Genomic DNA, 20776 nt, shown 5'->3' on the forward strand with positions numbered 1-20776 from the left:
GCTATGTTTGCAAGGTGATGGAACATATGATACATGGGCTATTGGTATGGTGGCTTGAATTTTGCAATCTACTAACCACTGCACAGTGTGGATTTTGAGCACGCTGTTCTGCAGTTGACCATCTTGTCACTTTCTCAACCCAAGTTATGAATGTTTTTTCTGCGGAAATACCAGACTGTGACTATGTTTTTCGATTTGGAGGAAGCCTACAATACCTGTTGGAGGACTGGTACCCTTGGTACACATGGGGTGTCTGAGGCTGCCTGCCCCATTTCTTTCAGGAATTTTTAAAAGACCGTGTTTTAAAGGTACATGTGAGTTTGGCCTTGTCAGACACCTTTATCCAGGAAAACGTTGTGTGCCAGAGCTCTGTCCTGAGTGTTGTCCTCTTTGCTATAGCCATAAACCATATTATGGCCTGTCTCCCACCACCCATCTCCAGCTCCCTTTTCATCAATGACATTGCAATCTATTGCAGGTCTCTTGGGCTCGTCTCGTTAAACAGCCTCTTCAGCAATGTCTCGATTGTCTTTACTTGTGGAGTGGCTTTTGCTTTTCCACTTGCAAAACCATTTGTCTGAATTTCTGGCAGTGCATTTTCTTTTGTCCATTGTCTTTACATCTTGGGCCTGTTGCTGTTCCATTCCCTGAAATTACAAAATTCCTGGTCTCATGCTTGATAGAAAACTTTCTTGGTTCTTCCACATGTATTACCTGGCTGCCCATTGTACATGGTCCCTCAATGTCCGACATGCCCTAAGTGGTACTGGTACTTCCTGGGGAGTGGATTGGATATTTCGTTTATGCATCTGTGCTTCCATCCTTCTTATGCTAACTTATTACAGTCCACCGTTGTGGAATCTGTTTGGCCACTGGCTCCTTTTACACTAGCCCAGTTGAGAGTCTCTATACATAAGATGTCAAACTATGGCTACCATACCGGTGTGATTTCTCCTCAGCGGATATGCACGTCATTTGTCTGCCATGCCTGGTCACACATCCTATACCCTTCTTCCTCAACGACTTCCTTGACCGCCAGGATGGGGCGCATCCTTCTTCTCTGTAACCTCCTGGACTTCACTTTCAGCTATTTCTCCAGTAACTTAACATCACGTTACCTGCCATGTTCCCGATGGGTGTGAACCTTTCAACACCTTGGCTTTGTGTGGTGACCTGTGTTCATCTTAGTTTTCATTTGCTTCCCAAGGGCACAGCTCCAGATTCAATCTATCAATGTCAGTTTCTCGACCTTCTCACTTGGTGATAGTACCTTTGTGTACACGGTGGCTCTAAGGCAGACGTAGTGTCAGGTGTCCCTTCATCATTGCACTGATTATTTTTGATATTGGCTTGCAGTACACAGTTCAATATTTACAGCAGAGTTTTTTGCCCTCTGTCAGGCCACACAGTACATAAAGCAACACAGGTTTTTTAATTGTCATGTGCTCCAGTTCTCTGTGTGCCCTTCAGATCCTCTTCTGTGCTGTACACAGTCAGTCCCTTAGTGCAAAAGGTGATGTTTATGTGGGTTCCTGGTCATGTTGGTCTGACGGGAGATGGGGCTACTGATGCTGCTGCCAAGGCTGCAGTCCTGCTACCTCAGCCTGCCAGCTTTTTAGTTCCTTCTTCTTATCTCCGTGTTGCTGTCTGTTGGCAGGTGTTGTCGCATTGGCATCACCACAGGTCTTCTCTTCAAGGGAACAAGTTTTGGGGAATTAAACCTCTCCCAACGACTTGGCCGACCTCCTCTCAGCCCCCAATGACCCCTCTTGTTTTTGCACCCTTAAAAGAGAGAGAAAGAAAAAACCAAGACACACACTATGGAATTGTTGAGAATCAACTCCTTGTCAGCATAATGCAAACCGTACCAGAAGATATCAAATGTACCAAAGTGGTGATGAAGTCTTGTACATGAGCTTAGTCCTCTATGTAAATTAAAGTACTTCCTCTTGGTTTTGACTTCAATGGGATAGTGTGGTGAGAGTGCACCAGTAACCCAGCAATCAGTTTGGCACAGAAGTCTTCTGGAATTAGATGATAGACAAATTTTAATTTTAAAATTCTCACAGCTGTTGAGTGCACGTGGGACACATAGGTGCACAATTGCTGCAGCAGTCAGCCATGTCAGGTGCATGTCAGTCACATGACACACTTCTGCTATTGTGGTAGTCCACTGTAAAGAGACATTAAGAAAATCAAGAATATGGGTGTGGTGTTGTTGCGGAGCTTTCTGAAGGCCACTCATATATTCTTTATTTATTAAGGGGTAGAGGCCGGTCTATTACAGTGTGAACTTGTCTATGTGGTGTAACTACCTGTGACAGTAAAAGCAGTGATTATAATTCTCACTGACCGAAATGCAACACATATGGATTATGGATTCATAGTGGAAAAAGTCACAAATGCAGCCAGGGTCCAGAAATAGTTCTTACAAGGGAACCTCCCCATCACACCCCCCTCAGATTTAATTATAAGTTGGCACAGTGGATTGGCCTTGAAAAACTGAACACAGATCAATCGAGAAAACTGGAAGATGTTGTGTCGAACTATGAAAAAAATTAGTAAAATATACAAACTGAGTAGTCCATGCGAAGATAGGCAACATCAAGGACACTGGGAGTCAAGCAGCACAGTGGTCCCGTGGTTAGCGAGAGCAGCTACGGAACGAGAGGTCCTAGGTTCAAGTCTTACCTCGAGTGAAAAGTTTAATTTTTTAGTTTCAGTTTATGTGACAAACGCCTATGTTTTCATCACTTTTTTGGGAGTGATTATCACATCCACAAGAAAACCTAAATCGGGCAAGGTAGAAGAATCTTTTTACCCATTCGCTAAGTGTACAAGTTAGGTGGGTCGACAACATATTCCTGTCATGTGATGCACATGCCGTCAGAAGTATCGTATAGAATATATCAGATGTGTTTTCCCGTGGAGGAATCGGTTGACCTATGACCTTGCGATCAAATGTTTTCGGTTCCCATTGGAGAGGCACGTCCTTTCGTCTACTAATCACACGGTTTTGCGGTGCGGTCGCAAAACACAGACACTAAACTTATTGCAGTGAACAGAGACGTCAGTGAACGAATGGACAGATCATAACTTTGCGAAAATAAAGAAAGTAAAATTTTCAGTGGAGGGAAGACTTGAACCCAGGATCTCTCGTTCCGCAGCTACTCACGCTAACAACAGGACTACGGCGCTCCTAAAATTACGTTCTCCTTGATGTTGCTTATGTTGCGCATGGACTACTCAGATTGTATATTTTACTAATTTTTTTCACGGTTCCACACAACTTCTTCCTGTTTTCTCGATTGATGTGTGTTCAGTTTTTCAAGGCCTATCCACTGTGCCAACTTATAACTAAATCTGAGGGGGGTGCGATGGGGAGGTTCCCTTGTTAGTATCAAAGGTGTGGTGAAGTGAGTTTGATCATGTAGATTTTGTGCCCATCCCCATATATCACTGATGTGATTTTTTTCTCAGGAGGTGATTTTAACAAACACTATAGGGATAATGAGGGCCTCCAGAATGCTTTATGGACTGACTGAGTTTTCAGATACATTTGTAGTGTGAGGAGGGGTTACTTGAACAGGTAATGAGATAAAAGTCAATGTATTGCTGTTAAAGGCATTATGTAGAGGAATACATTAAAGTGTTTCAGAGATACCATATGTTCATTTTCTGTTTTACAATCCACATAGAAGGCACAGTCAAATGAAAACAAGGGGTGGAAAAAAGTAAGTAGACTGTTTATTATTCCAAAAGTAACTTCCATAACTGTTAGTACATTTATCCCACTGTCAGGCAAGACGGTCAGTGCCTTAACAAAATATGTTACAGTTGCATACGGAACCATGATTGTACTCTGGCATGCACCTCTTCGATCGAAGCAAACAATGGCCATAAATTTCTTCCTTCAGGGCTCCAAAAATTTGGAAATTGCTTGGGGAGAGATTAGGACTGTATGCAGGTTGTGTTAGGACTTCCCAGTGAAACTTCTGCAGTGTAATCGAAACAACATTGGTAATGTGTGTGCGAGCATTATTGTGCAACAGAATGATGCCATCCGTCAACAATCCTGTGCATTTGGACATGATGGCATGCTTCAATTTTTGCAAAGTGTCCACATACATTGCGTGTTAGTTGTGACGTCATGTTCCAGAAAATCAATGAGCAGCAGGCCCTTGCAGTCAAAGAAAATGGTCATCATGACTCTGGCATTCATTCATGGCTTTGTATTTTTCAGTTAGTGTGAATCCATATGTTTCCATTTGCCTTAACACTTGCTCTCTGGCTCAAAGTGAAGACGTGACAACACCATGTTTCATCTGCCACTACAATATGGGACAGGAAACACTATTCTTCATTGCGGTGTTGGTGTTCTTTTCAACTTCTGTTCCTCTGTCAGGCTGTGGGGGAATGCATTGTGGACAGATTCTCTGGAACTGGAGATGCTCTGTCATGATGGCGTGACTGATGCCCAACATGAGCGAAATGTCTTCCACCATCCGTTGTTGCTCATTTCTGACAGCTGCTGCATCCACTGCAGCAGTGACATAAGTGGGTAATGACACAAGGATCCTAACCTGGCCAACTGTTGCCTTTCAGTGACACCAGTGCCACATGCATGTGGCTTGCTGTGGTCTGTTTGCAGCATGACATTCAGTCATGAATTTCATTTCTTGACACTTGTTTCACTGTTAGAAACGACACTATGCCATGCTGTTCCTCTTTCCCAGCCTCCACAGTGAAGTTGGACACACAGTTGACATGCTGCCCTCACTTTGAGCAAGTCTAACAGACAAATGGCGTAGTGGTGAACATTCAGTGTTTTTTCTTGAATAGGCATTGCTAAACACAGACCTAACTGCATTGCCAATGTACATGCCATGCTCATTGTATTATCTATCTCTTCTTCATTTGACTACCTCATATAGAGGGTGTCCCACTTATCTTGACCACCCTAAATAACTGTTCGTCCAGATGGAAATTACAAAATGTTTCAAGCAAATGTTCTTTAGCTGTCAGGGGGACATCAATCAGCATGATTGCCTTCATTGTAACTTTTGTTTTTTACAAAGATATGAACAGCGGTATGACTTTTTTTTTAAATCGCACCCTGTATTTTATACCCCGTAATTAATTTCCTCTCCTAAAGACCTATTCAAAAGTGTATCACTGTGTACCATTCACTGAAACACAACATTATTAATAACACAACAGTGGCGTTGATGCTCCCAGTGCTTAGTGCAGGTACCTGGGGTAATGGAACACGCCCATGTGCTGACGTTGACAGAAGACAAATGTAAACATAAGTAGAATGCACACCTGTCATTCCGTCAACCATCATCAGTTGAAGAGTTGTGTGAGTAGAATGTACACCAACAGAGAGAAGGTAGAAATGCTACTCATCTATGGGGAATGTAACTTAGCAGAACAGTAATTGCAATACTGTTTTCTTATGCATGGGTTCATTTAGTACAGTAGTTTAGTCCTTTTAAATACTGTTATGTAGAGTAGGCATACAGTAAAGAGTGTCCTTCCTACAAACTGCATTTCCAGAATCGTGTACAGTTCTGTCAGTGGGCACAGCAAAAAATCCTCACCAACCCAAAGCTCTTCTCCAATGTTCTATTTACCAATGAATGTTAATTCTCAAACAAAGGACAGGTAAATACAAGGAACATGCATTATTGGTCCAGTGACAACCCACAATGGCTTAAACAGGTGGAACATCAATGTCTGGTGTGGGATGCTTGGTTCTACAATTATTGGCCCTTATTTCATCAATAATAGTTCAAACGGCACAGCGTATGCCAACTTACTCGGACGAATTCTTCCTCCTCTTCTGGATGAAGTGCCGCTAAGAACCAGAATGCTTATGTAGTATCAACATGATGGATGTCCAGCACATAATGCATTGCGTGCACATCGTGTTCTGAACCGAAGGTATCCTGCCAGATGGATTGGTCAAGGAGGAACAGTTACTTGGCCTGCTAGGTCTTCTGATTTGAATCCTCTGGACTTTTTTCTTTGCAGATGAATTAAAAACGTAGTCTGTCACGATATTTCAACAACTCCAGAGGACATGCAGGTATGCATCGTGCTTGCTTGTAATTGTCTTCAGCAGGCAACACTGGAAGCAGTAAATAATTCTTTCATTCAACGAGTGCACCAGTGTATCGGTGTCCAGGGTCACCACTTTGAGCACCTTTGAATGTTCTACTCCTAGTCAATGGTACAGGAGAGTCAAAGTCAAAAAAATGGTTCAAATGGCTCTGAGCACTATGAGACTTAACATCTGAGGTCATCAGTCCCCTAGAACTTAGAACTACTTAAACCTAACTAACCTAAGGACATCACACACATCCATGCCCGAGGCAGGATTCGAACCTGCGACCACAGCGGTTGCGCGGTTCCAGACTGTAGTGCCTAGAACCGCTCTGCCACTCCGGCCGGCAGTCAAAGTCAATTTTGTGTTATGTTTTTACTTGGTTTTCATTTGTTTTCTGACAACTCCAGCAAGTGGATGAGTTTGTGATCCCAGGCTCAAAGTCAGTGTTGTGTTATGTAATTAATAACATTGTGTTTCAGTGAATGGTACACTGTGATACATTTTTGAATAGGTCTTTAGGAGAGGAAATGAAATACCGAATAAAAACTACAGGGCGCCATTTAGAAAAGTCATACCACTGTTCATGTCTTTGTAAAAAACAAAGCTACAACGAAGGCAATCATGCTGATTGATGTCCCCCTGATAGCAAAAGAACATTTGCTTGAAACATTTTGTAATTTGCATCTGGACAAACAGTTATTTAGGGTGGTCAAGATAAATGGGACACCCTGTATATATGTGTGTGTGATGAAATGCCTATAATTTCCAAATGCTCTGTGTTGATCCTTTGAAGATGCCATGAAATAATGTAAACAGTGCACTAATGTGTTTTGAGTCAACATTTATCAATTGAGGTATATATTTCCTAAATTGAAAAAAATAGTAATAAAGGTTGCTTGCTTTCATTCTGTTAGTATTACTGTATTTTCTTTAGAAGATTTGGCACCAGAAACAGTTTGTTAGTTATTGGCAAATTTTTGTGTGATTATTAACTCCAAAATTTTTGTTCTGGTAGTTCTGTCTGTATGCCACATGAAATTATATAAATAAGTATGTCTGCATAAACATGCAGCTTCACTGTTAAGTTATAGACTTGTACAAGAATATGTGACTCAATATCTTTTACATTTGAATACAGTTAAATTTTGAAAGTTTTTGTACTATGGACTGTGAATGAGTTGTATGTGACCTGCTTAAAAGCATAAACATAATTACATGTGGGGCTTACTTGCATCTAAATTTTAGTTATATACTAGCCATGACACTTGCTACTGTAGCTGTCCAGGAGGGAGGAGGGAGTTGTGCTGCAGCAGGCCAATTAAATAAACTTGTAGTTCAGCATGTTGCGTAATGCAAACGTCCTTTCAAAGTTCTCATGTTTGAATTCTTTTAAAATGGTCAAGAACTACAACAATTTATAACTGAATCAACAGTACGAAACCCCCCAGTTAATAGTATTAAGAAATTAATCATTAGCACAACAGACATATTTTAAATTGGTTTCCTTATGCTTGAGACAACAGCCATGAAATGTCAATGAAAAGAATTCACAATTCTGAAGAAGCTGTACATTATTTTTTTTATTTTTTTAAGAAGATATGCGATCACTATTGAGCTGTATCAACCAAATGGTCATTTTAAAGTTAATGTAGTAAATGTCTGAGGACAGGAACATCATTTGAAAGTAACCACTTGATTGAAATAAGCAAATAGTGATATAAAGCAACTTATTTAAATAATATACAGCCTCAGCACAACAATTTTTTTTAAAGAGACACTGTTAGTTTGAAAAGAGACACTTTTGTTTTGAAGTGAACATTCAGTTCACTTATGGTAACCTTGCATCAGTTCATTTTTATAAGCCTTCAAAATATGACACTTAATATTTCTTTCTTTAGTCAGTTTAATAATAGTAATAATTGTAATGATGATGATGATGATGATGATGATGATGATGATGATGATGAACTCCATAAATGTCTGCCAGACTGCTCAGTTTTATATTTCTCACTTCTATATCTCTGTGTGTTCCAGATCATTCCACTTAAAGCAACAATATGGTTGATGTAATGGCTATGAAGAACCACTGGACTGATGATGAAGTTGTTAAAATTAAACGAAAATCAAAAAGACTTCTTTTCGATAGTGATGAAGAGACTGAATCAGTGGATAATGAGCCACAGGGTTTCACTTCAGGCAATGATGAAATGAGCCACAGTAATGTAAATGCTGACTGTGATGATGATCATGGAAACAAGACTGATTTTACTGAGTTGAGCACTCCTGACTTGCAGCAGTGCACCATTAGAGAAAGCTCTGTGTCCACCCAGAAAGTAAGTATATTAAAGTTCATTACTTTTTATATCAGTGTATTTATCACTTTTGAAAACATCAATTCAAATCGAGTAAAGGTTAATAGAAAATTCTATATACCAAACAGCTGGTTGACTGATAATCACATGCAAAAGCTGGCACACTAGCTGGTATCCCTTCATCTGATAACAGAGAGAGGAAGGGATTTGAAGAATTTCCCTTCTCTTGTGGTGTATGAAGCATTTGCAGTTAGTGAAAAACTAGTGAATGTATAGAATGGAAAATTCAATTAAGAAAATTGTGACATTCACCGACAGGCTGGCCAGTACTGCCTTTATTGGGCGTAACAGCCAGTACTGTAGATAAAAAGATGATGGCATCTTTTATCTTCTCTCTCTCTCTCTCTCTCTCTCTCTCTCTCTCTCTCTCTCTCTCATGCTCATCTTGGCCATCCTCCTTTGTCATATAGAGTGGAAGTGGATTCGTCTTAGCCTGGGTTTTGAGTGATCATGCATTCCACCCCCACCCCCCCACCCCCTCCTTTCTTGCTCCATCAAACTAATTCCTCTTTCCTCCCTGAATAGAGGAAAGCTAGTGAATGTAGGATTCTGAATGTTGCAGAAAGCACCTTTAGTTCATACCAACAGTGTGAGTGGGTGTTAATTGGGCTATGGTGGTGGTGGTTGGGGGGGGGGGGGGGTGCTTTAATGGCTTGCGTATGCGAGCACAAATACCCTGCCATTTGTAATTAAATTTGTATGTGATTTGAGGGTGTACATGGTGCAAAATTTAGTATACAGAGCTGCCACCTGTGGCAGTAGCAGTGACTTTAACCTCATTGGGCACTGAGTTGAACTGAGTATGGATGACAAACTTGGGTATTTCATTCCATGTTGCTTCAAGTCTATGCCAGAGTTAATCAATCATAGTGTCTGGCTAGTGGTGGTGTGCATGTGACGCGGCAACCCATCAACAGATATTTTCAGTGGCCTAGAAAACTAAAGAACATGTTAAACAGGGCAAAGGTCGAACACCCCCTATATCGAAGCAGGACAGAACAGCAGGGGAAATGTGTAGCCCTGTATTATCTTGTTGGAGGATAATGTCACGGAAACTTTGAAGATATGGTGCAGCTATTGGCCTTAACATGTTATAAATGTCCTGTCTGCACTCCAGATTACCGGCTACATGCACAAAAAGTGATTGTACCGTGTATCCCATAATGTCATGCCATGTGCTGTGCCTTTATGATTATTACAAGTGTAATCTGGCAATGTTCATTCTCCACGTGTCATCACCACACAGACACATTCATTGTGATGCTGTACACAGAATTGAGAGAGACTGTGTGATTCCACTTGTGTTCAGTTTTGTTGTTGGGTACACAACTTTCCGTGCTGCATTAAGGAAAGCTGCAACAGTGGTCACCATGCTGACAGTCTGTGCTGCTCTGGACATCATGGTACTGTCTGTGTGGCCTCTTGCTTGCTGTAAACAAGCCCATTTCCTTACTCAAAGTACATGATGCGGCTGTACGATCCTGTGTGGCCAAGTGAACTGTATTTCTGCCCTCTCAGGCACTAACCACATAGGCCGGCCGCGGTGGTCTAGCGGTTCTGGCGCTGCAGTCCGGAACCGCGGGACTGCTACGGTCGCAGGTTCGAATCCTGCCTCGGGCATGGGTGTGTGTGATGTCCTTAGGTTAGTTAGGTTTAAGTAGTTCTAAGTTCTAGGGGACTTATGACCTAAGATGTTGAGTCCCATAGTGCTCAGAGCCATTTGAACCATTTTGAACCACTAACCACATAAGGTCACTGAGATCCAGCTGGTCTCTTGCACGTATTAGTACAACAGTCATAGGATCTCAACTAATGCCATCAGCAATATTGCGGAACAATGAATGTCTGTCTCCTGAATGAAATTTTTACTCTGCAGCGGTGTGTGCACTGATGAAACTTCCTGGCAGATTAAAACTGTGTGCCAGACCAAGACTCTAACTCAGGACCTTTGCCACAAAAGGCATAGGTCCCGAGTTTGAGTCTGTCAGGCACACAGTTTTAACCTGCCAGGAAGTTTCAACATCAGTCTCGATAGGCCACCATCCTGCTGCTGCTGAATTCCTTCACACAGTCGTAGACATTTGCGTTCTGATTGAGAAACCTGCTGCTTATTCTTTCCTTATATACAGAGTTAGATGGTATTACAATTTCCTGCTTTGTGCAGCCACATTGAGATGCTAGTCATTTACATATACAAGTGTGTAGTACACTTCATGCCAGTCTGATATTTGTTGCCTGGGTTGTCTTCATGGTCTTGAAATTTTGATGCCCAGCAGTGTACTGTCAAGGGAGCTATAAGGCAAATCTAGTTATTAAGTTATAGACTTCTATCATCGTCGTCGGTGTCACAAATCTTCTATGATCTCTTCCGAAAGTGTCTTGGTTTGAATTTCCAATTACCATACATTTATCAAAAATTTGGCTTACGAATGAAAATAAGGGCCCTGATGAAATTTTCTAAGAATTATAATAGAAAATAAAGTAACAATACCATCCAGATAAATTTGAGTAACTTGACAAGTGTTTCAGTAGTCTGTATAAAAACTTTTGCTCAGAAATGTGCCTGAGGATGTACCTGTATGGTACGAAACTGGTTGTGCCAGTCTCTGTGCAACTGCAGTAAAACAGGTAACATGGCAAGTTGGACTGTAAATCAGTTTTACCAGCTTCTCAACACCCCAGTATATTTAAATTTTTTGGAATGTTACTTTTAGCATGTATGTATAAAGAGGGTCAGCCAAATGCTGCCACTCTGTATGTGTGAGTACTAACCAACAGTGGAAAGTGTAAGATGAAATAACAATAGTGTTATGAAAAAAGATTGTTACTCATCGTATAGAGGAGCCATCTCTCTCTCTCTCTCTCTCTCTCTCTCTCTCTCTGTGTGTGTGTGTGTGTGTGTGTGTGTGTGTGTGTGTGTGTGTGCGTGTGCGTGTGCGTGATGTTGTGTAAGAAAAAGACTTGCAGTGAACAAAAATTTGCTAGCGTTTGGTTCTCATTTTAGTGAGATAAGTTAAGAAGCTGCTCCGACCAGCAGACTTTGTCAGCAAGAATGCTGAGAAAAGTTGTCACCGATCACCCACTGGGTTATCTACTTTCCAAACATTTAACAACCTCTAATGACAATAAACCACTTGACAGTGTGACTCTCACTTTCTTACAACAATGACTACAAGAATATAATAGAGGGAAACATTCCATGTGGGAAAAATATATCTAAAAACACAGATGATGTGACTTACCGAACAAAAGTGCTGGCAGGTCGATAGACACACAAACAAACACAAACATACACACAAAATTCAAGCTTTCGCAACAAACTGTTGCCTCATCAGGAAAGAGGGAAGGAGAGGGAAAGACGAAAGGATGTGGGTTTTAGGGAGAGGGTAAGGAGTCATTCCAATCCCGGGAGCGGAAAGACTTACCTTAGGGGGGAAAAAAGGACAGGTATACACTCGCGCGCGCGCACACACGCACACACGCACACGCACACACACACGCGCACACACACACACACACACACACACACACACACACACACACACACAGACAGACACAATCAGACATTTGTAAAGCAAATGTCTGCTTGTGTCTGTGTATGTGCGGATGGATATGTGTGTGTGTGTGCGCGAGTGTATACCTGTCCTTTTTTCCCCCTAAGGTAAGTCTTTCCGCTCCCGGGATTGGAATGACTCCTTACCCTCTCCCTTAAAACCCACATCCTTTCGTCTTTCCCTCTCCTTCCCTCTTTCCTGATGAGGCAACAGTTTGTTGCGAAAACTTGAATTTCGTGTGTATGTTTGTGTTTGTTTGTGTGTCTATCGACCTGCCAGCACTTTCGTTCAGTAAGTCACATCATCTGTGTTTTTTGACTGCAAGAATAGATTGTTGATCACAACCATTGTGACTATCCACTCAATTTCAGGCAAGCTTCAAGAGTCAGCTCAAAGGTAGTGTGTTACCTAAAAGTTGATTTCTATTATGTGTTCATTGGAAGCATAAATAGTTCAAAGGTTTTACAATAAAGTGAGACAATGTCCACCATTCCCATGGATAAGTGGCTTACTGGAATTTGTAACAAGAGGTCCTATGTAAAGTCATTCACCGAATGTTTCACCTCCTTCCAAAGTGTGCATTTTTAATAAGGAAAAAGATCCAAATTTCATTAAAGTACATTCTTCTTTTGCATCTTCCTCTGTTTCTATGAGCAACATTACCTCTGAATGCCAAACTGAAATGCATAAATACCAAGTTGATTACCTGAAACTAAATTAGGGTTTACCAGTATTATTTTGAAAAATGAGGAATGGCCTCAATGTGTTCTTTGTTTGAAGGTTTTAGATAATGATAGCTTGAAGCCAGTAAAACTGAAGACACACCTGTAAACAAAATGCCCATGCCATTTAAGTAAACGCATTGATTTTTTTTAAAAGTCATGAACAACAACTAAAAGAAAACATCAGATTTCTAAAAAAATAGATGTCAGTTCCTAAGACAGCCTTGAGAGAATCCCTATCCACACGCCTATTTACCAGCGGAATTCCCACTTCTTGAAGATGTTGATTACGACTTTTTGTATATGATATTTTGATACTTTCTACATAGTGGGAATTCGTTACAGTGTAATACATTAGCTTTACATTTTGTTTCATTAAAAATGTTTTTGTTTAATAGGTGACACCTTTTGAATCTGTGATTGATATATTATTTTTGACATAATGTTAAATTCCTGTTTTTATTAGTTTGTGGTATATGGTGATACAAATAGTTAACATGGAGTTGACCGCTCAAAAATGGTTTTATATTTTACTAATGTATGACAACATGTAAATGATTTACCTTTAGCTTGTCCTCATCAGTTTACAACTGCGATTGCTTTACTTCAATCAGTTTATAGGTTTTGACATAAGCATTACTTTTAGGTATTTGTCAATATGTGACACCACAGTAATTTAAGAGTGACATGTAATTTTGACCTCAGATTAGTACATTCATTCTACTGTTATATGGCATATGTGCATTTTGTTCCTGAGTTTATATTCATACAGTGTGCAAATGGTTTCTCATTTTATTTCTTAGTTTATTATTTACTTTGATGTCACACCCTGTACAGGTTGGTTTTTTGTAAATGTTTACTACATATTACCACTGTATAGAACTGATTTTTTAAATTCTACACTGCCCCTTTATTATGTAGTTCACACAATTATTATTGTTGTTATCTTTACACAGGGACTTGAAAATGGCATAGCAAAATGCTGAAACTGGCTGCATAAATTAATTACATTCAAAATACAGATGGCCAAAGGTGGTTTTAGTTTAATATTTTATACAAAGGACATTTGAGTTCGCAGACAAGCCGAATGAAAAGAGTGCTATACATTTTAGCTTTCAGCTAAAAGACCTTCTTCTGATGTAGAAAACACCCACACACATTAACATTCACATTTGCAAAAGTACAACTTACACACACACATGACCACTGTCTCTGGGTGCTGTGTATTGGTACTAGCATATTTTACGGACTATAAGACACACTTTTATCTTCGAAAAATTGCTTCCAGTATTCAGGTGCATCTTATACTCAAAATTAATGTAAAAATGTCCAATGTTTGATTTAAAATTCCCGCAGTCTTAAAAAGGCTATATATTCGATGCCGTGGGAACCTGTCTCTGTCTAGCAGTCTGACAACATTGGATTCAACTGGTAGCAGCAGTGCATCGCTGCAGTGAACATGTCGCGGGTTTTCACAAGCTTACTAACACTGTCTCCCTCCTGACCCACCAGGACAAACCCAGAATATTGTTTAGCCTACAATATGTCATTGCTGTCTACAGTGCCAGTGAACATGAATTGAAAGTGATTTGTGTTATCGGTAACTGTACAATATTTTTGTTAGTAGCTGGTTTCGTAATGGAATGAAAAAAAGTAAGAGATATTCATGTGATGTGGACTGTAAATTGAAACTAATAGGATTTGCAAAAAACATGGAAACAGAGCAGTTAAGTGGAATTTTGGCCCTACACAGACAGAGAAAAACAATTCACGATTGGTGGGCTAGTAAAGAAAAACTGAAAAAAAAGAGGGAGATTAAATGTGTCATGTACAACTGAAAAAAAAAAGAGGGAGATTAAATGTGTCATAGACGTACCATGAAAATTGAAACCAAAATATCTCGGAAAATGCCACAAGAGTATGAAGAGAAAATATTATATTTCTGTAGCTGTATTATTCAATGTTGATAGAAAACCAGTGTGGATCTAACAGAACTGTTGGCATGTACTAAACTTAATCCAGTGATAATTTTCAAGCACAGGAAAATCCCAAAACCTCCTGAAATACCTCCAGGTGTCATTCGCATTAGTGACATGGGTGGGGTGGACGAGGTTGGTATGAAATTATAGATTAACAGAGTGAGGGAGAGAAGAAAGGTGCTTTATTGGAGCAGAGTTCTCTTCTTGTGCTGGATCAGTTTAGTAGTCATGTGAAAAAGTCTGTGAAAGAGAAACAGAGACAGGGAAATGCAGAGCTTGCTGTTTTTCCAGGACTTACTTCACAGTTGCAACCTCTTGATGTCTCGATAAATAAACCATTTAAAGTATATGTGAGAGAGGACTGGAACAATTGGATGATTGATGAAACCCAACATGAATTCTTGGTGAAGGGAGCCTTAAAACAACCTACAGTCAAACAGGTGTGTGAGTTGATGAAACAGTTGTGGTCTAGAGTGAGAGAAGACATTATTGTTAAATCTTTCAAGAAGTGTGGCATAAGTAATGCTCTCGATGACAGTGAAGACCATATGAAGAGGACAACGATGGCGAGGAGGAGGAGGAAGAAGAAGAAGAAAGTTCAGATGATGATTTTCAGGGATTGTAAAGGTCAGTTGCTTAAAAATTGAGGTGCATTTTATAGTCCTTCAAATACTAGAAGTACCTTGTACGAGTATGATACACTGTACAAAGACTTGTGAAGTGTTATGTAAAAGTAAGTGTGTATGCTACATGAAAGACTATACTCATTCACATGTTGGAAGTACTCTGCTGATAATTATAAAGCAACATTTGAAGACTATGGTCTATGCTTGTCATTGCCAGTTTTGTCTCTATAACAGAGCTTATGTAGGTAACTGAAGTATGTATTGTATAGGCACCTATAGGATAAGAAAAAGACACCTTTGCAGAAAAAGAAGCAACTGTATGAATATCGGGCCGGCTGCTGGCCGAGCTGTTCTAGGCGCTTCAGTCTGGAACCACGCGACCGCTACAGTCGCAGGTTTGAATCCTGCCTCGGGCATGGATGTGTGTGATGTCCTTAGGTTAGTTAGGTTTAAGTAGTTCTAAGTTCTAGGGGACTGATGACCTCAGATGTTAAGTCCCATTGTTCAGAGCCATTTTTTGTATGAACATCAAGCACTCTGATGGCAAGCCAGCACTAAAAAAAAGGAACCCAAAAGTTGAAAGGTGGAAAGGCTATAGAGAGAGTCTATGTGAAGAAAACAAACAGAAAAGAGAAGATGAAATAGGTGAAGATGAAATAGGAAATATGATACTGCAAGGAGAATGTGATGGAGCACTGAAAGATCCAAGTGGAAACAAGTCCCCTGAGTAGACTACATTCCCTCAGAATTATTGTGATCCTTAGGAGACCCAGCCACGGCAAAATTACTCCACCTGTGTGCACGGTATATGAGGCAGGCAGTGTTCCTTCAGACTTCAGGGAGAAGATAATAATTAGAATTCCAAAGAAGGCAGCAATGACAGGTGTTAATGCTATTGAACCATCAGTTTAATAAGTCATGTATTGATACAAATCATTCACAGAAGAATGGAAAAAACTGGTAGAAGCCGATGTCAGGGAAGATAATTTTGGGTTTTGGAGAACTGTAGGAATATACAAGGCATTGTAGCCAATCCCCAACGTCATACAGTCTATACTTTGAGCAAGCAATAAAGGAAACCAAGGGAAATTTGGAAAGGAACTCAAGTTCAGGGAGAGTACATGAAAACTCTTGAGTTTTAAATATGGTATGATAATTCTGGTAGAATGTAAATAATTTAGGAGTAAAGGAGACCACTCACTGAATAGCAAAGTGTCGAGTTCTTTGCAAGGCACACACAAGAAAAATAAAACTGCTAGACTGAGCTAGACTGCACGAGTGCGCACTCGCACACACACACACACACACACACACACACACACACACACACACACTCTCTCTCTCTCTCTCTCTCTCTCTCTCTCTCTCTCTCTCTCTCTCTCTCTCTCACACACACACACGTACACGTATGTGCACACAAGCCTGCACTCCTCCATAGTGCCAGCTAGACGCACAATGCTGTGATTGCCATTTGGCACCTGGTCTTGGTTGGGTGGGAATTGTGTCAGGTGGACTGGAGGGGGGGGGGGGTGGAAGGAATGGGGATGGATAATGGGCAATAGAATACCACATTAGGTGAGGTAGGAAGTCTCTTGGGCATGAAGTTCCTCATCTCAGAGCATGATGATAGATAGGTGAGGTAGGAAGTCTCTTGGGCATGAAGTTCCTCATCTCAGAGCATGATGATAGATAATCAGAGCCCTAGCGAAGGATATGGTTCAGCCATTCCTGACCAGGATGCTATTGGGTGATGAGGGGGCACTCCTTTTGTGGCTGATTCTAGGGGGATGGTGGTAGGATTCGGGGCCGCGCGGAGTGGCTGTGTTTGTCAAGGAATTCGCGGCCCCTCCCACCAGAGGTTCGAGTCCTCCCTTTGGTGTGTGTGTGTGTGTGTGTGTGTGTGTGTGTGTGTGTGTGTGTGTGTGTGTGTGTGGTGGTCTTAGCATAGGTTTGTTTAAGTAGTGTGTAAGTCTAGGGACCGATGACCTAAGCAGTTTGGCCACTTAGGAATTCACACACATTTGGTAGGATTCAGGGTGTGTAGTCCATCCCAGAAGCACTCCCAACCCATTGCCATGAGGTCCATATCCCAGTGGAAGACACTCATGTGCAGGACTTGCCCAATGCTCTCCACCAGCACTTCTTATTCTAGTTGGTCAAAGGCTCATCCTACTTCTATCAGAGGCAGGATCACCTCTAAAATTACCTGTGTCATAAGTCAACTCTGCCACAAGCTTTTTACGGTGATATGAAAATGTTCCTGCTGTCCACCAGAATCCATGGCCACCACCAAGTTACGACCGAATACAAAATGGGACACACAGTGACACAACATGTAGCTGAGCACATCTTGCTAGATTTGAATGGCTACTTCACAATGCGAGTAATGTGGATCCTTCCCTCCACCACCAGCTTTCCTAAACTATGCAGATGGTGTTATCTTATTAACACATCCTTCGCTCCTGTAACTCTGCTGTCCTCAAGTATCTGTTAACCCGCTGTCCCCATTCACTTCACCTGACAGTTTCCCCTTCTCCTTCCCCTGTCGTACCATTCCTTTCCATTTCATGTCTCCATGTAACCTTCATTTTGTGCTGCTCTCCACCAGCTCCGAGCTCCCATCACCCATGCATCACGTGTGTAGCTTGTGCACCTGCCACCCCTTACTCCCAAACTCCTAGCCAGTAAACCATTGTCTCCCTTCAAGCCACTATGCTTATTGATACAGAGCTACAAAGAAGCTCTAGGAATGCCAAAAAGGACAGTTTAAACTGAGTAATAGTGAATCACTGAGAGTCAAAACGCTCTTGATACTAACATTCAGTTAGTGTTACGTGGAACCAAATTCATCTTAAAATTTCACTCTTTTTGTCTTATATTGAATCATAGCTTGTGTTATCAAGGAAAATGAGCTAGCTGGTGAATAGTAAAAGCAGTCTGCTAATAAAAGTACGATGTAACATCACCTGCTGGAATGTTATCCCACTATTAAGGAACAGTTCAAAATCAGACAAATTTTCCAGAAATGTAAGACTGTAGATTGTGAAGTTGGCAATCCATCAATGATGCTACTGCCCCCACAAACATTGCATAATAGTCCAAATCTATTTTTATTTCGAGTTTGTCACCTGATACATTATTGTATGAATGCAGTAACCGATTCAAGTGCAGTAGCAGTTAAGATACTCAAGTCTTGTTAGGAGTGAGTGCTTTCAAATATTAACCTGGCCATCTTGATTTAGTTTGATTTGATCCATTAAAAATGCTTGGTGAAAGCCTGTGACTAAAAACAATAGGTTTCGCTATGGAATAACTTTTCTATTACAAGTCATAATTTTCTATTTATCTGTTCTTTGCATGAAGTGTTTCAGGAAATGATTTGCATTTGCAAGTGTGTTTTCTATGAGCTATGCCATTTATGCATGATGTTTTCTATGTGTGTGAGGTGCTGTGTTGTTCAGTTACCTTAACTGTGATATATAAAAAGTGCAAAGTCTTTGATTAATTATCCATGTCTATATAGAGTTGGTGATGAAATTTGGAAAGAACTTCTACTTGTATTTTTCTTGTAGTCCATTTGTGCAGAAACTCATGTATGTCAGGGTCTGGCCTTGGCAGCAAGAGACTGTGATCATGTTTGTGTGAATTGCACTTGCAGGGGGTAGGGGGAGGGGGGGGGAGGGAGGGAGAGAGAGAGAGAGAGAGAGAGAGAGAGAGAGAGAGAGAGAGAGTTGTCTAATTCCGATGAAGGCCTTTCTGGATGAAAGCATATTTGTTTGACAGTCCTTTTGTTGTGCCTGTTGGGGATTCTCTCTGCTCTATGGTGAGTTGCAACTATGCTTTTCATAATATTGTCATCGTTCATCCTGGCTTTTCCATTGTTTGGTTCTATTTAATCTTTCTGGAGATACAGAGTTTTGTATTTTCATTATAGGGAATGATACAGTAGCTTTGTACTTTTGCCTGCTATATATATATATGTGTGCTGTCTGTTCTTTCGGATGGGAAAATCTAGGTACGAGTCCTGGTTCGGCACAAATTTTCAACTTTCCCAATCGATGTATTTCCGTGCCCAATAGCAGCTAATGTTTTGCTTTACTTTTTTATCATACTCATATATATGGTTGCATGGTCAAAAAAAAGTCTTCTTTCGGACATGTTCGAAAGAACAGACACTGCATATATATAACTAGAGCTGGACGACCCAGGGATCCTTTTTGTGTAGATGCACAACGCTCTCAAACTCTTATGGGAATCAGCGAATCGCAGTGAGTAGCAAGGGTAATGCAGAGGGGCACTATGTCAGTAGTGTGTGGATGAGTTGGAAACTTTTAATTGGTCAGGGACCATATTCAGATGGCCGAGTTGATCAATGTGAACGGTTGCGAGAAATGGAAAAATCCAGGTTAAAGTCCAGGTCTGACATAAATTTTCAACTTTCCTCATTGAGTATAGCGACGCAAAAGAAAGTAGTTACAAAGGAAAACAGTACAGGGTTAGGATAGAAGAAAAGCCATCGGGCAAAAATCAAATCCTGGATTTTCCATTTTTTGATTTTCAACTTTCCTCATTGACGTTTTTCAGTAGTCAAATGTCTTCCTTCCCCTTGTACCATGCCTGTTTATGAATTTTAAGCATGGTGCAGTGTACGACGGCTGTTCAAAAAGTAAGGTGACCTTTCAAATTGTGCGGGCAACATACATTCGAGTATCGATATTTTTTTTGTTATGTTGGTACACATGTCCTGAACATATTTTAACAGTTTCAAGTGTACCGCATACTTCATTTGTCTTTGACAGATGGAAAGGTTAGACGTGTTTTAGTGTGCTTGGCGATTTTCGATCATTATAAAAAATGGAGCAAAGAATTTGCATCAAATTTTGTGTGAAAATGGAATCGAATGCTCTAAAATACTTGAAATGTTGATGGTGGCATACCGTGAGTCTGCTCTAAGTTAAAAATAAGATGTTTACAAGTGGTACAAGATGGCTGAGAAGCTGCCAATGACGAACTGCTCTGGACGCCCCAGCACATCAGCAACAGATGATAACGTCAAAGCTGTGAAGAAGATTGTTTTGGAAAATTGTCAACTTACTGTAAGAGAAGTTGCTGAGGATATTGGCTTGTGTCATGCAATTTTTTTTTTGAATGTTTTGGGCATGAGATGTGTGTCATCAAAGTTTGTTCCAAAACCTCTCAATTTTGATCAGAAGAACTGTTCTATGAGCATCGCTCAGGAGCCCTTGAATGACATCGCTGATGACCCTGATTTGCTCTAAACAGCCATAACTGGTGATGAAATGTGGGTTTGCGTTTATTACATCGAAACCAAAGCCCGATTGTTCCAATGGAAACATCCCGGAGAGCCAAGACCGAAAAAAGCACACCAAGTTTGATCAAATGTCAAAGTT

The 20776-nt window shown here is 40.7% G+C and overlaps 1 protein-coding gene across 3 annotated transcripts in view; it reads left to right on the top strand.

Moving 5' to 3' along the window:
• LOC126260049 (claspin-like) overlaps positions 1 to 20776 on the top strand; it is a 172779-nt gene that overhangs the window by 15681 nt on the left and 136322 nt on the right. For all 3 annotated transcript variants that reach the window (XM_049957237.1, XM_049957236.1, XM_049957238.1), the window contains exon 2: positions 8147 to 8445. In XM_049957237.1, the coding sequence (XP_049813194.1) occupies positions 8170 to 8445 (276 nt within the window). In that variant the 5' untranslated portion in view covers positions 8147 to 8169. The remainder of the gene's footprint in view (positions 1 to 8146; positions 8446 to 20776) is intronic.

Source organism: Schistocerca nitens, chromosome 5 (assembly GCF_023898315.1).
Source record: "Schistocerca nitens isolate TAMUIC-IGC-003100 chromosome 5, iqSchNite1.1, whole genome shotgun sequence".
Lineage (NCBI taxonomy): Eukaryota > Metazoa > Arthropoda > Insecta > Orthoptera > Acrididae > Schistocerca > Schistocerca nitens.